Source organism: Chiloscyllium punctatum, chromosome 27, assembly GCF_047496795.1.
Source record: "Chiloscyllium punctatum isolate Juve2018m chromosome 27, sChiPun1.3, whole genome shotgun sequence".
NCBI classification, from domain to species: domain Eukaryota; kingdom Metazoa; phylum Chordata; class Chondrichthyes; order Orectolobiformes; family Hemiscylliidae; genus Chiloscyllium; species Chiloscyllium punctatum.
In genome coordinates this window covers 20,459,308-20,475,017 of record NC_092765.1, presented here as the reverse complement: position 1 = coordinate 20,475,017, position 15,710 = coordinate 20,459,308, and the positions used below count along the sequence as shown (strand labels likewise).

Below are 15,710 nucleotides of genomic sequence, written 5' to 3'. Positions count from 1 at the left end.
TGCAGTGAGTCGCCAATTGATGGGGATTATAGCTTGTTAGACCCCTCACTAATGCTACATCTCAGCTCATTAACGAACCCAAACTCTGTTTTGCCAGGCTCATCAATCAAATCAGAATCCTCAACATGGCTGTCAGGGTGGGTACCTAGCGACTTCAGCTGTCCGCTGGCTGTGAGGAGCCTCCATGTTGATCAGCCCCAACAGGGCACGATCCATGGGCATCAGCTGTTCACATCCCTTTCCATAGACATTGGCATCCAACACTTGTCAACTCCTCAAAGTCATCATTTCACCTCTTCAATGCACTCGTAGGCCACTTAGGAAGCACAGACTTGCATTGCACGGCACACTAGTAACTAGCATTGAAAGGCTACACCAGAAATGCTTTGTGAATATGATCAGACAAATAAGTCATGGAGTGGACCAAGTGGTGTCTCTGGGCTGCTTGCTTGTTCTCCTAAGTGCTCACTCACTTTATGTTCATCTGCACGTTCACAGTATCCAGGCTGAGCCAGGTTGGGCCTGTTTGCACATTAATGCTTCAACCAGGGTCAAAGGCCATTGGTACTAATGTAATGATGAGATGTCTTCATGCACGGCTCACCAAGCCATCAATCTAACACCTACAGCATATGGCGGATGCCTGTGTGGCGAATATCGTGCACATTTATTCAACCATGTGGGAACATAGTGGGACTAGTCACCAGTACAGTCAGAGAGGATTGTCAGTATCAGTTAGAGATCTCAGTCCAGAGACTTGGCCACGGTCAGTAGTCAGCTTGGAATGTTCACCATCAAGGGATTAGTCCAAATGAAACTTGGGGGGTGAATAGAACTGCCACCAGCAGTCAGGGGAATCGCACTGTCAGTGACAGAACTCCAAAGATAGCAGTTGAAGTCTAGATGGTCATCTCCAGTAGCTGCAGGTTGAAGTCTGTCAGAGAATTGGTAAATACAGTCCTGGGTGTGTCCAGTGAGTGTTAAAGGGAGCTGCTGGCGCATCAGAGCTGCTGCAAACACAGAAGAAACAAATTCAGTTGTAGAGGGAATATATAAAAAGGCTAGTGCATTGTTTCATTAAGACTATGGTGCAGAAGTAGGCCATTCAGCCCAACTGATCTGAGCTGGTATTTCTATTCTATTTTAGCCTCCTCCTGCTTATCTAACTGTACCAGTGTACCCTTTTGTTCCTTTAGTTAACATGTACTTGCCTTTCTATGACAGTTTCCTTGATCTCAGGATGCCCCAAAGATATTTACAGCCAACGAAGTACTCCGAGTGAAGTGCAGTCACCGTTGTAATCCAGGAAATGTGGCACAGCAAGATCCCAGAAAAATTAGTCAGTAACATCTGACCTAACAGTGTTGCTTTTGAAAGTGAATGGAACAAAGAAAACAACCCCCCAAAGCAAGACGTTAATTTGGCAGGAGAACCCAGTGTCTGTGATGGGCAGAATTAGGGTGAATATTGGGATGTTATTTCTTTTACTCACAGGCCACAGCTGGAGCACACTGCCTTAATTCTGTACCAGCCGGGCATCGTGCTGAGTGAGGTGGCATTGCTGTGGACTTGGGCAAAAGATCCTGGCCAGAGTGGCCTTCAGCTACACCCAGCTGGCAAAGTACTCCATTTTGTCAAACAGAACTTGTCAAAAAAGTGACATAGTTTAGTTTTCCACATGTGCTGGCTGATAAACCTGATTCTTTGGAAGTTGTATCCCACTTGAGGCAGAGCGTGCTTTGCAGTTTCTCTTTTCTCTGTAGAGAGCTCCACATAGTGGCCCTAGTTGGTCACTGCATCCTCTTGAACTGATGGTTCATTGTGATAAGTGACCGAAGTCACCTTGCAGAGTTCAGTGTTAATGTTAAACAAATAGTTTTACCTATACAGCTGGATATCTCTGAGTTCGAATAGTTTACTATTTAGATATCAGCTGCAGCTCAGTGGAAAGCATTCACTTTGGAGTCAGAATGTCCACTTCGAGTCCCACCCCATTGATTTGAGCTCAACCTTCAGATTGATATTCCAGTGCAATGCTGAGGGTGGGCTGCACTGTCAGAGGTGCTGCCGTTTAGATCAGACATTAAAAACCTGGATCTTGTCTGTGCTTTTAAGTGGTTATAAATGATCCCATGATTGTTCATTCAGAAAAGAGCAGGGGAATGCTCTCTAGTGTCCGGGCCAATATTTATCCCTGCAATGAAATTGTTAAATCACATTATCAACTCATTATCTCACTGCTTCCTCAAGCTTGCCATGTGCAAGTTCACTGTTTTGTTCCCTATGACACAACAGTGATTCCACAAATAGTATCTGTTTGCACTTTAGTTAGCACTTTGAGGCATCCTGTGGTCATAGAGATGTACAGCATGGAAACAGACCCTTAGGTCCAACCCGTCCATATATCCCGACCAGATATCCCAACCCAATCTAGTCCCACCTGCCAGCACCCGGCCCATATCCCTCCAAACCCTTCCTATTCATATACCCATTCAAATGCCTCTTAAATGTTGCAATTGTACCAGCCTCCACCATATCCTCTGGTAGCTCATTCCAAACACATACCACCCTCTGCGTGAAAAAGTTGCCCCCGTAGGTCTCTTTTATATCTTTCCCCTCTCACCCTAAAGCTATGCCCTCTAGTTCTGGACTCCCCGACCCCAGGGAAAAGACTTTGCCTATTTATCCTATCCATGCCCCTCAATTTTGTAAACCTCTATAAGGTCACCCCTCAGCCTCCGACGCTCCAGGGAAAACAGCCCAAGCCTGTTCAGCCTCTCCCTGTAGCTCAGATCCTCCAACCCTGGCAACGTCCTTGTAAACCTTTTCTGAACCCTTTCAAGTTTCACAACATCTTTCCGATAGGAAGGAGACCAGAATTGCACGCAATATTCTAACAGTGGCCTAACCAATGTCCTGTACAGCCACAAAATGACCTCCAAACTCCTGTACTCAATACTCTGACCAATAAAGAAAAGCATACCAAACGCCTTTTCACTATCCTATCTACCTGTGACTCCACTTTCAAGGAGCTATGGACCTGCACTCCAAGGTCTCTTTGTTCAGCAACACTCCCTAGGACCTTACCATTAAGTGTATAAGTCCTGCTAAGATTTGCTTTCCCAAAATGCAGCACCTTGCATTTATCTGAATTAAACTCCATCTGCCACTTCTCAGCCCATTGGCCCATCTGGTCAAGATGCAGTTGTAATTTGAGATAACTCTCTTTGCTGTCCATTACACCTCCAATTTTGGTGTCATCTGCAAACTTACTAACTGTTCCTCTTATGCTCGCATCCAAATCATTTATGTAAATGACAAAAAGTAGAGGGCCTAGCACCAATCCTTGTGGCACTCCACTGGTCACAGGCCTCCTGTCTGAAAAACAACCCTCCACCACCGCCCTCTGTCTTCTACCTTTGAGCCAGTTCTGTATCCAAATGGCTAGTTCTCCCTGTATTCCCTGAGATCTAACCTTGCTAATCAGTCTCCCATGGGGAACCTTGTCAAACGCCTTACTGAAGTCCATATAGATCACATCTACTGCTCTGCCCTCATCAATCTTCCTTGTTACTTCATCAAAAACTTAATCAAGTTTGTGAGACATGATTTCCCATGCACAAAGCCATGTTGACTATCCCGAATCACTCCTTGCCTTTCCAAATACATGTGCATCCTGTCCCTCAGGATTCCCTCCAACAACTTGCCCACCACTGAGATCAGGCTCACTGGTCTATAGTTCCCTGGCTTCTCCTTACCACCCTTCTTAAACAGTGGCACCACTTTTGCCAATCTCCAGTCTTCCGACACCTCACCTGTGACTATCGATGATACAAATATCCCAGCAAGCAGCACAGCAATCACTTCTCTAGCTTCCCACAGAGTTCTCGGATACACCTGATCAGGTCCTCGGGATTTATCCACCTTTAACCGTTTCAAGACATCCTGCACTTACTCCTCTGTAATCTGGACATTTTGCAAGATGTCACCATCTATTTCCCTACAGTCTATATCTTCCATATCATTTTCCACACTAAGTACTAATGCAAAATATTCATTTAGTATCTCCCCCATTTTCTGTGGCTCCACACAAAGGCCGCCTTGCTGATCTTTGAGGGGCCCTATTCTCTCCCTAGTTACCCTTTTGTCCTTAATATATTCGTAAAACCCCTTTGGATTCTCCCTAATTCTATTTGCCAAAGCTATCTCATGTCCCCGTTTTGCCCTTCTGATTTCCCTCTTAAGTACACTCCTACTTTCTTTATACTCTTCTAAGGATTCACTCGATCTATCCTGTCTGTACCTGACATATGCTTCCTTCTTTTTCTCATCCAAACCCTCAATTTCTTTAGTCATCCAGCATTCCCTATACCTACCAGCCTTTCCTTTCACCCTGACAGGAATACACTTTCTCTGGATTCTTGTTATCTCATTTCTGAAGGCTTCCCATTTTCCAGCCGTCCCTTTACCTGCAAACATCTGCCTCCAATCAGCTTTTGAAAGTTCTTGCCTAATACCATCAAAATTGGCCTTTCTCCAATTTAGAACTTCAACTTTTAGATCTGGTCTATCCTTTTCCATCACTATTTTAAAACGAATAGAATTATGGTCGCTGGCCCCAAAGTGCTCCCCCACTGACACCTCAGACACCTGCCCTGCCTTACTTCCCAAGAGTAGGTCAAGTTTTGCAAATTCTCTGGTCGGTACATCACATACTGAATCAGAAAATTGTCTTGTACACACTTACTTAAGAAATTCCTCTCCATCTAAACCTTTAATACTATGGCAGTCCCAGTTGATGTTTGGAAAGTTAAAATCCCTTACCATAACTACCCTATTATTCTTACAGATAGCTGAGATCTCCTTACAAGTTTGTTTCTCAATTTCCCTCTGACTGTTGGGGGGTCTATAATACAATCCCAATAAGGTGATCATCCCTTTCTTATTTCTCAGTTCCATCCAAATAACTTCCCTGGATGTATTTCTGGGAATATCCTCCCTCAGCACAGCTGTAATGCTATCCCTTATCAAAAATGCCACTCCCCCTCCTCTTTTGCCTCCCTTTTCTGTCCTTCCAGTAGCATTTGTATCCTGGAACATTAATCTGCCAGTCCTTCCCATCCCTAAGCCATGTTTCCGTTATTGCTATGATATCCCAGTCCCATGTTCCTAACCATGCCCTGAGTTCATCTGCCTTCCCTGTTAGGCCCCTTGCATTGAAATAAATGCAGTTTAATTTATTAGTCCTACCTTGTCCCTGCCTGCCCTGACTGTTTGACTCACTTTTGTTCTCAGCTGTACCCATCTCAGATCGATCTCTTTCCTCACTATCTCCCTGGGTCCCACCCTGCTCCCACCTTACTAGTTTAAATCCTCCCAAGCAGTTCTAGCAAATCTCCCTGCCAGTATATTAGTCTCCTTCCAATTTAGGTGCAATCCGTCCTTCTTGTACAGGTCACTTCTACCCCAAAAGAGATTCCAATGATCCAAAAATGTGAATCCTTCTCCCATACACCAGCTCCTCAGCCATGCATTCATCTGCTCTATCTTCCTATTCCTGCCCTCACTAGCTCGTAGCACTGGGAGTAATCCAGATATTACTACCCTTGAGGACCTCCTTTTTAAAATTCTACCTAACTCTCTGTAATCTCCCTTCAGAGTCTCAACCTTTTCCCTTCCAATGTCTTTGGTTCCAATGTGGACAATGACCTCCTGCTGGCCCCTCTCCCATGTGAGAACATTCTGCACCCTCTGAGACATCCTTAATCCTGGCACAAGGGAAACAATACACCATTCTGCTTTTGCTCTGCTGGCCACAGACATGTCTGTTTGTACCTGTCTCAATACCAGACTGTTAGAGCCTGTCTCAATACCAGAAACTTGGCTGTTCGTGCTACGTTCCCCTGAGAATCCATCACCCCCTACATTTTCCAAAACAGCATACCTGTTTGAAATGGGGATATCCACAAAAGACTCCTGCTCTAGCTGCCTACCTCTCTTACCCTTCCTGGAGTTAACCCATCTATGTGACTGTATCTGAGACTTTCCGCCCTTCCTAAAACTGCCATCCATCACATACTGTTGCTGTTGCAAATTCCTCATCGCTTCTATCTGTCTCTCCACTGATCCGCTCGATCTGAGAAGATTCGCATCCAACAGCATTTCTGGCAGATATAATCCGCAGTAACCCTTAAACTCTCTTTAAACTCCCACATCTGACAAGAAGTACATATCACTGCAAAGGCCATTTTTGCTCCTTCACAATCTACAGACCCAGAAAATAACACCGTCTTATTCCTCTATAAACACTGCCCCAGGTTAAAGTAATAGCTATGGCTTATATTTTAAGTTTAATCAAGAGACTTATCTCCAAAAACATATAATCAAGAAAGAATCCACTATACTCACTACTGCAGCCTTTCTCTTGGACAGACTTAAAACAACAATTAACTTATCTGATTCTGTGCTGTGAACTTCACCCAACAGTTCCTCCAAGATTAGTTGTGAATTTCACTGTTTGTTAATTTTCTCAGATGCACTCCGATGTCCAGCGATACACGAAATCAAACAGCAAAGGCGGTAACTGTGCTGGTTCTGGTTCTGGTTCTGGTTCTCTCTCTCTCTCTCTCTCTCTCTCCTGCACTGTCCTCACCATGTGCTTCCTTTGTCTGCTCTTCTCCCTTTTAAAACTGCTGTTGTTTTGACTTTTTTTTTCCAAAGTTCCAAAACAATGCAACAGCATACAAAACAGTAATTGCTGCTCCTGGAATTCAAGGAAATCACCTCCAACACCTAAAATACCTCAAAAAAGGAGCAGCTCTTACAGCCAGAAATTTTTCCAGTCCTCCATCTTGGATTACCCAGAATCCTCATAAAAGGAGTTAGATGTATGGAAACTCTTCTTGAAATTCTATGAAAGGTAGTGCTTGCAATATCTTATTGAGTTAATAGGATTACTGAAACAAGAGGAGCCCATTTAATTCTACCATGTTCTACCATTCATTTGGATTCCAGCTCATCTATGCCTCAACTGTAGTTTTCTGCCTTCGATCCATATATCCTGATGCCAATAGTCACTAAGAAATCTGTGTGTTTAAAACTTCAACTAACCCCAGCATCAAAGGAGAAATGTTTCCATCAGCATTGTAACAAAGGAACCTCAATAACATTTCACAACAACTGTCTTATCCACACTGCCCTGCAAAACTTTCCTTTTTGAAGTGTTTCTCCTGTTCCTTTTGGGGGAAAGTGGGTTCTCGATCTGCTTCCACTGTTCTTTAAGCAATGCACTCCAGATGATAACATGTCGTCAAGTTTTTAAAAATGCTCATCTCCCCTTTTGGTTTTTTTGTTGGATTCAGCTGTTCATTCATGAAACAAAATACGTTTATAAGCAAAAATATACATTGAGCATTGCGCATTTGGGGAAGCTGGCACTGAACAAGAGAGAGTTTGGGTTTGATTGATATCTTGTGTATTAGGGATTTTACAATGTTTTACTGTGAATCATCTGTTATTGTGGATTTTCCTTATTGACTGAGATTTAATTGATTCTTTCTGCAGGGTGCTGTAGGATGCAAGATCCTGATCTGTACTGTTTGTGTATTTATGCATCTGTACTTGTTAGATGTATTTCCCATCTCCTACAACACAGACCGCACCTTCATTGCCACAGCATCAATCCCTGTACGCTTACTGTATCTCTACATTTCCAGCCTGGCCTGCAGACCCAAATATTATTTTGCCTGGACTATAGGTAAGGACAAAATTAGACAGCAGATTTTGCAGACTAAGTACAGAAATCATTAAACACCAGCCGATAGATACAAAACATAAGTAACAAAGTGAATGGAATAAACCAGTGCTGGAGAAGCTCAGCAGATATGGCAGCATCTGTAGAGGGAGAAACTAAGTTAACATTCCAAATCCAGTGACTCTTTGTCATACACTTCTGTCAAGGGGTCACTGGAATTGAAATGTTAGCTCTGTTTTCTCTCTACAGATGCTGCCAGACTTTCTGTATTTCTCTATTCAGTTTTGGGTATTGAACTTCATCAGGGATATACAGGCTATAGAAGGTATACAGGCTCAGCTACACCAGAATAATACCTGGGTTAAAAGGACTGAAAAAACAATATGGAGGTGACTTGCATTGTCAAGGTGAGAGTAAAAGATTAAAGAATGAGTCAGTTGAGTTAGATTAGATTAGGTTACTTACAGTGTGGGAACAGGCCCTTCGGCCCAACAAGTCCACACCGACCCACCGAAGCACAACCCACCCAGACCCATTCCCTTACATTTACCATTACACCTAACACTACCGGCAATTTAGCATGGCCAATTCACCTAACCTGCACATTTTTGGACTGTGGGAGGAAACCCACGCAGACACGGGGAGAATGTGCAAACTCCACACAGTCAGTCGCCTGAGGCAGGAATTGAACCCGGGTCTCTGGAGCTGTGAGGCAGCAGTGCTAACCACAGTGCCACCCACGGTAAGAAAAAGGTTTGATAGAAATGATTCCACTCTGGTGGGACACTCCAGAACAAGGGGTCAGAATGTTACAATTAGAGCCAGGCTGTTCAATGGGAATGGCAGGAATCACTTCAAATGGTGGAAATCTGGAATTCTCTCCCTGAAGATGCTGGAGATCACATGAACATTTCAAAATTAAGATTGATAGACGTTTGTTAGGGAAGGAATTATGGGTTACTAAAACCAAAGTTTGTAAATACAGCTTGGTTTGTGACATTCTAATTGAATGGTGGGATAGGTTTAAAATCAGAATGGTCTCCCCCTATTCCAATGCTCTGAAGAGGGAATTGACACCTCACTCTGGTTTCTGGATTAAAACCTCCATGTAGCCTCTCCTAGACAAATTAGGACAAGTGTCTTCCCTCTGTCACACAGCAGAGGCTGAAGTGAGGTGTATTGAGCTTTCAGTGCCTCAATAAGACCATAATGAAGGTGAGATGACAGTGACACTACCTCAAATACCTACAGCATTTGGCTAATGAGGGATACATGGTGGCCATATAGGAGAATGATTCCACTGTTTGGTTACAAACTAGTGGGAAGGGATCTTTTACATCCACTTGAGCAGACAGTTGCAATCTCAGTTTAGCATCTCATTTGAAAGACAGGATTTTTCACAGTGACTGATACATCAGCCTAGATTTTGTATTCAGGTTTTTGGAGTTGGGATTTGAATTTCTAGCCTTTCACCTTGTAAGTGAGTTTGCTACAATTGAACTGTGGCAGACACCCCATGATGTTAAAAATGGTTTTGGATGCTTTTTGTGCTTTTATACAAGGTAGCCCACATAATATATATCGCAGATGGTCAGGTTCTTTTGAATTTGATATCTCAAAGTTTATTTACAACTATTTACAAGGATGCAATGCCATAAATGTATGCAGTCTGTTTTCTACTGTATGTTACTGTACGTATACATGATTACCTGACATCACTGACTCCATTACACACAAAGTGAATGAATGCCAGGGTGGAGGGAGGTAATTTTACCCTGGAACATCACATATTGTGATGTTGTGTAACTATCTTAAAGGTACAGTGCCAGCGTGGTCTGCTATCTGTGCCGTAATATAACAGCTTTTGTTTGAACAGGTTGTGGTGCCTGACTCCAGCCCTTGGGCTGTGGGTACCACATGATGGAACTAGCTCTGAACGTGTTTGCTTTGCACGCAGCTGATGCCGTCAATAATGCTGCAGGGTTTGGCTTTACTGGATACGACAGTCGAGGGAAGCCTTGCTGGGACTTGTTCTCCAATCTCAACATCGTCAAGGTAGAGGTAAGAAGTTATAGTTACCTTGCACCTACACGTATACTCACAAACGTTTACCACTCACTGGATGAACTGTAATATATTGCTGCTTTTCTTTTTCAGTTTGCAACAAGCATGAAGATGTTTATTGACAACTGGAACATACAAACAGCTCTGTGGCTCAAAGAGTAGGTAGCTCTGGTCTACGGTTCATAGTCCACTTCATACCATGTTACTTATTGCTCCAATGGAAACAGAGTGCTGGAGAAATTCAGCAGGTCTGGCAGCATCTGTAGAGAGGTGAAAGTGGGTACTGCAGATGCTGGAGATTAGAGTCAAGATCAGAGTGGTGCTTTGCTTTTCCAGCATCTGTGGAGAGAGAAACCGAGTTAATGTTTTGTTACTGATATGAATCTTAGGTGCACATGGGTTCCAATGAAGAGTCAGATCAGACACAAAATGTTAACTTTGTTTCTCTGTCCATAAATGCTGCCAGACCTGCTGAGTTTCTCCAGCACTTTGCTTTTATTTATGATCTGCAAAATTTTGCTCTCGTATATTATCCTAGGTTGTTGGGTCCTGTGGATAATTAATTTTTATACAACACTGCCTGGATGGTGGGGTGAAGCAGATTTAATAATAGCATTCAAAAGCACCACCACCTGCTGATGCTCCTTCTTGAAGCCACACATCGCCTTGTCTTGGAAAGACAGTGCAAGTCCATTATAATGTGAACAAATAGACCAAGAGTTCAAGTATTGTGCAAAGGTCTCATGTCGCATCAGAGCCCCAGATCTTTTAGTTTGCATCAGGGAGGATACATCTCATGCTGACTACAATTTAACTTGCTCTCTTACCATGTTACCTGGACCGTTCAACCTTCTGTTGGTAGCTCCTCAGGTGAGGGATTGACAAAACAGGATGCCCCCTCACCATTTTATGTTAGACCGTTCCTAACAACAGATAGTGTTCAGCCTCATCATCACCCCCTCACCCTGACACTCACTCCCTCACTCCCTCATTCCTGACAGTATTCAACCTCCCTCATCCCAACATTATCAAGCCTTCCTGGTTCACTCTCACTCCATGCAAATAACCAAAACGGCCCCACCCACTCTTCAACAATCCGGATTTTTCCATCATCAGCCTAACAGGGACTTGTGCTGAACTTGAAAAGGGTAAACATAAAAGCAAAATGCTATGGATGCTGGAAAACTGAAATTAAACCAAGACTAATGGAGAAACTCGACAGGTTTGGCAGCACCTGGGGAAACAGAACCAAAAGGACATAGACAGGTTGATGGAATGGGCAGAAAGATGGAAGATCAACTTTAATGTGGAGAAATGCAAAATATATCACTTTAGTAGAAAGCACATGGAGTGACAGTGTAAACGTAAAGATACAATTCTAAAGTTGATGCAGAAGCAGGGTATATATGTGCATTAGTGATTGCAGTTGTAGGACAGGTCAAGAGAATGGCTAATAAAGCTTATGATATCCCAGGCTTTATTGGTAGGGGCACATCGTACAAAAGCAAGGTTATGTTGATCTGGTTAAAAAGGCATTTGGCATGATTGCCTTCATTCCTTTGAGTATAAGAGTTGAGATATCATATTGAGGTTGTACAGGACGTTAGTAAGGCCTCTTCTGCAATACTGTGTCCAGTTCTGGTCATCCAGTTATAGGAAAGATATTATTAAATTGGAGAGGGTTCAGAAGAGATTTACCAGGATATTGCTGGGAGTGGAGGGAAAGGAAAGGCTGGGACTTTTTTCACTGGAGAATAGGAGGTTGAGAGGTGACCTTATAGAAGTTTATAAAATAATGAGGGGAATAGATACGGTTAATGGTAGTTGTCTTTTCCCTAGGATTGAGATAAATGTAAAAAAGACATGAGGGGCAATTTATTTACACAGAGGGTGGTTCGCATGTGAATGAACTTCATGGGCGAAGCAGTGGATGTGGGTACAATTACAATCTTTAAAAGGTATTTGGATAAGTACATGAATGGGAAAGGTTTGGAGGGGTATGAGCCATGATCAGGCAGGTGTGACTGGTTCAGATTAGGTTTATGTTCGGCATGGACTGGTTGGACTGAAGGGTCTGTTTCCTTGCTGTATGCTTCTATGACTGTATGACTCTATTGTATAAGACACTAGCTCAGCCTCAACTGGGTATTGCATCCAGTTTTTGACATCCCACTTTACAAGGATGTGGAGAAAGTGAGGACTGCAGATGCTGCAGATCAGAGTCGAGAGTGTGGTGCTGGAAAAGCACAGCTGGTCAGGCAGTATCTGAAGAGCAGGTGAATCTACGTCTTGGGCATAAGCCCTTCATCAGGAAAGGATGTGAACTCATTGGAGAGAGTACAGAAAAAAAAAGCAACTTGTTCCAGGGAAGACGAACTTCATTTTATGCAGATAGTTTGCAGAGATCAGGACTATTCTCCTTGGAAAGAAAAAAAACTGAGATGCTATCTGATTAAAATATTTGAAAACATGAAGGGTCTGAAAAGGCTAAATGGGGAGAAAAAGTTCCTATTCATGAAAGGATTGAGACTGAACGTGCACAGAATGAAAGGAATTAGTGAAAAAATGCAAAAATAATATGACACAAAACTTTGTCATGAAGCAGGTGGTCTGGGGCTGGAATGCATTGCTTGAGACTGTGGTGGATGTGCGTTTAATCAATGAATTCAAAACACAATGAGGCTGTGATTTGAAAAGGGGCGAAGTGCAAGATTATGGGCAGAAGACAGGAGAATGGCACTCACTGTGATTCCCATTCAGAGGCAGGTGCAGACAAGATAGGCTGAATAGCTTCCTCCTTTGCTGAAATGATTCTATGATGTTGCTGGATGTTAATAATCAATGCTGTTGTCTCCCTTTAGAGTCTGCTATGATCGATGTCCATTTAATCCGACATTATCGACATTCCTTCTGTCTGCAATCTGGCATGGAGTTTACCCTGGCTACTACTTCACCTTTATCACTGGCACAATCATGACACTAGCAGCGAGAGCAGTAAGTAATGCTGGACAGCTAAGGCCTTGTTTTTTTCTTAACAACACAGTTACACCTCAAAAATGGTGGAATGTGAAATTGCTGGAGTTCGACACCTCTATTATCGTAAGATCACCCACATTGACACCCCCAAACATTCCAACCAGATCCCAGAGTAGAATGGAACATCCCCCATCCCAGATTGTGGAAGCACTGTCATTTGCCAAGGGTGCCCCGCAAGGTAACACTAGAGTATTGTGCCTCCTTATGAATTTGCATTTAAATAGAGCATTTTACAACCTTGGAAGATCTCAAAGCTCTTTACAGACAAAGCATTTTGAGGCAAAGTGACTCTTGTATGTAGGAAACATTGGAACTGATTTATAAGTTGCCACGAACAGGGATGTTGGTTGAGAGATGATTGTTGGTTCATACAAATGGGAGAACTAACCTGCTTTTCTTCCAAATAGTGAATCATGGCATTATTACAATGCAAAAGAAGGCTATGTGGTCCATCATGCCTGCACTGGCTCTGAAAGAGCAATTCGTTTAGTGCCATTCTATTGCCTTCTACCCATAGTCCTGCATATTTTTCCTTTTCAGATAATGCCTAATTCCCTTTTCACTGCTTCAATTGAACCTATCTCCATCATACTCTCAGTTTGTGCAGTCCAGACTGGGTGATAAAGATTTGCACACACCAGTTCTGATTGTTTTGTCAATTACTTCAAACCTGTGCCCTCTTGTTTTCAAATCTTTCATGAACGAGAACATTCTGTACAAACCCTAATTATTTTAAAATATCTCCATAAAATTTCTTCTCAATTTTCTTTTCTCCAATGAAAATTATCCTAACTCCACCAATCTACCTTCATAACTGTTTCCTCGGATGATGAACTTCATTCTTATGAATCCACTAGCTGTAGGGCCACTTACATCCACATGAGAGGTCAGATAGCATCTCAGTTTATTGACTTATCCAAAAGGAGTGCCTCCAACAGTGCAGCATTCCCAAAGTACTGCATGAAATTTCAGTCAGGTGTGTGACGGAATACTCTCCAACTCTCTGGATGAGTGCAGCTCCAACAACGCTTAAGAAGCTCAACACCATCCAAGACAGAACAATCTGCTTACCTGGCACCTCAGCCACCACCTTCAACATTTGTGGCCCTCCATTGCCAGTACACCATGGCTGCAGGGATAAAGGACAGGGGTATACAACAGAGCCCCAAAACCGGGTGTGGGAGGCCCACTGTTGTTGGGATCAAGGCCAAGAGCAGCACAATGGACAATGATTGCTGTCCCTACCCCTGTGTGGCTGCAGTGCATGATATCTTCAAGATGCATTTCAGACTCAAACCTAGGTTCCTTCAAAAGTGCCTTCCCTCGACCTCTAGCATGTGGGGGATAAGCATGTGGCAGGCTCATGGGAATATCATTATCTGTAATGCCTTCTCCAAGTCACACACTACTCTAATTTGGAGTTATATTGCCATTTCTTTACTGTTGTTGAATTAAAATCCTGGAACACCCTCTCTAACACTTCCTGTCTACCCATCCCTATGTACTGCAGCAATTCAAGAAGGCAAGTCATTCCCACGTTCTTGAAGATCATTAGGGATAAGCAAATATTTACAGCAAACAAAATGGTCCAACACTGCATTTACTGAGAGTAAAGGAATGTCCAAAATAACTTGTGTTTGTATGGCACCTGTAACATAGAACAATGCCCCAAGGCACCTCAAAGGAGTGGTCATCAATCTGACACCTGATGAGATATTAGGGCAAGTGATTAAAAGCTTGGTTAATTTAATAGATTTCTAAGAAGCATCTTGAAGGAAGAGGGATAGTTAGAGGAGAGGTTTAAGGAGGGTATTCCAAAGTTTAAGACTCTCAGCTGGTACTGAGTGAATGAGGAATAAAGAATTTGGCAGGATTGGCGGAGTGGAAAGTTCTCTGAATGTAGAAGCATGAGTTCACTTGGATATTCTCCCCTTTTATCGTGCCACTTAATTAAATCGCAGCTAATCTGTATCTTAACACCATTTACTCAAAGGAGTTTTAATGTTTTCCTGTGTGTGTTTGGTTGCGTGCAGGTTAGGAATAATTTAAGGCCTTACTTCCTCGGTTCATCGACTTACAAGATGTTCTATGATGTGATGACATGGGCGACAACGCAGGTGGTTGTGAGTTACACTGTGGTACCATTTGTCCTTCCGTTTCTGAGCTCATCATTTGAGTTTTACAGGTGAGTAAATCAGTCACACTAACAAAGTAGGTCAAAATGATTTATTATTCATGCTCCTTCTCTTCCTGGGGGATAGCAGAATCTAATATAGGGTTGAAAAGTGTGTTGCTGGAAAAGCGCAGCAGGTCAGGCAGCATCCAAGGAGCCGTAATATAGGGTGACTGTCATTAATAAATGGTAAAGTAATTAGCAATCAGGAGAAAGTGAGGCCTGCAGGTGCTGGAGATCAGGGATTAGAGTGTGGTGCTGGAAAAGCACAGCAGGTCAGGCAGCATCCAAGAAGCAGGAGAATCAAAGCAATCAAGACATCTATTTTATTCCTTTGCTGTAACTGATGAAGTCAATTTTTGGCCGACCCGTATTGGTCTTGAATTGACTGGCTTGCTAAGCAATTTTAGAGGGTAGTTAAGAGTTAACCACATCACTGTCAGCCTGGAGGCACATGTAGGCCAGACCAGGTAAGGATGGCAGATTTTTTTTTCCCAAAAGGACATTAATGAACTAGGTCGGTTAATACAACAGTTGATAATAGTTGTCATGGTCACCATTACTGAGATTAACTTTACATTTCAGATTTATTCATTAAACCTAAACTCCACTAGTTGTGGTAGGATTGGAATCAGGGGCTCCAGGGCATTAGCCTCGAATTTCTAGTCCTGTATTACCATTATG

General features: G+C 42.9%; 1 protein-coding gene across 1 annotated transcript in view; it reads left to right on the top strand.

Moving 5' to 3' along the window:
• LOC140453524 (lysophospholipid acyltransferase 2-like) overlaps window positions 1-15,710 on the top strand; it is a 69,954-nt gene that overhangs the window by 48,635 nt on the left and 5,609 nt on the right. Inside the window, exons 8-12 of the mRNA XM_072548275.1 lie at window positions 7,564-7,756; window positions 9,711-9,814; window positions 9,911-9,975; window positions 12,679-12,811; window positions 14,887-15,038. Of these exons, the coding sequence (XP_072404376.1) occupies window positions 7,564-7,756; window positions 9,711-9,814; window positions 9,911-9,975; window positions 12,679-12,811; window positions 14,887-15,038 (647 nt within the window). The remainder of the gene's footprint in view (window positions 1-7,563; window positions 7,757-9,710; window positions 9,815-9,910; window positions 9,976-12,678; window positions 12,812-14,886; window positions 15,039-15,710) is intronic.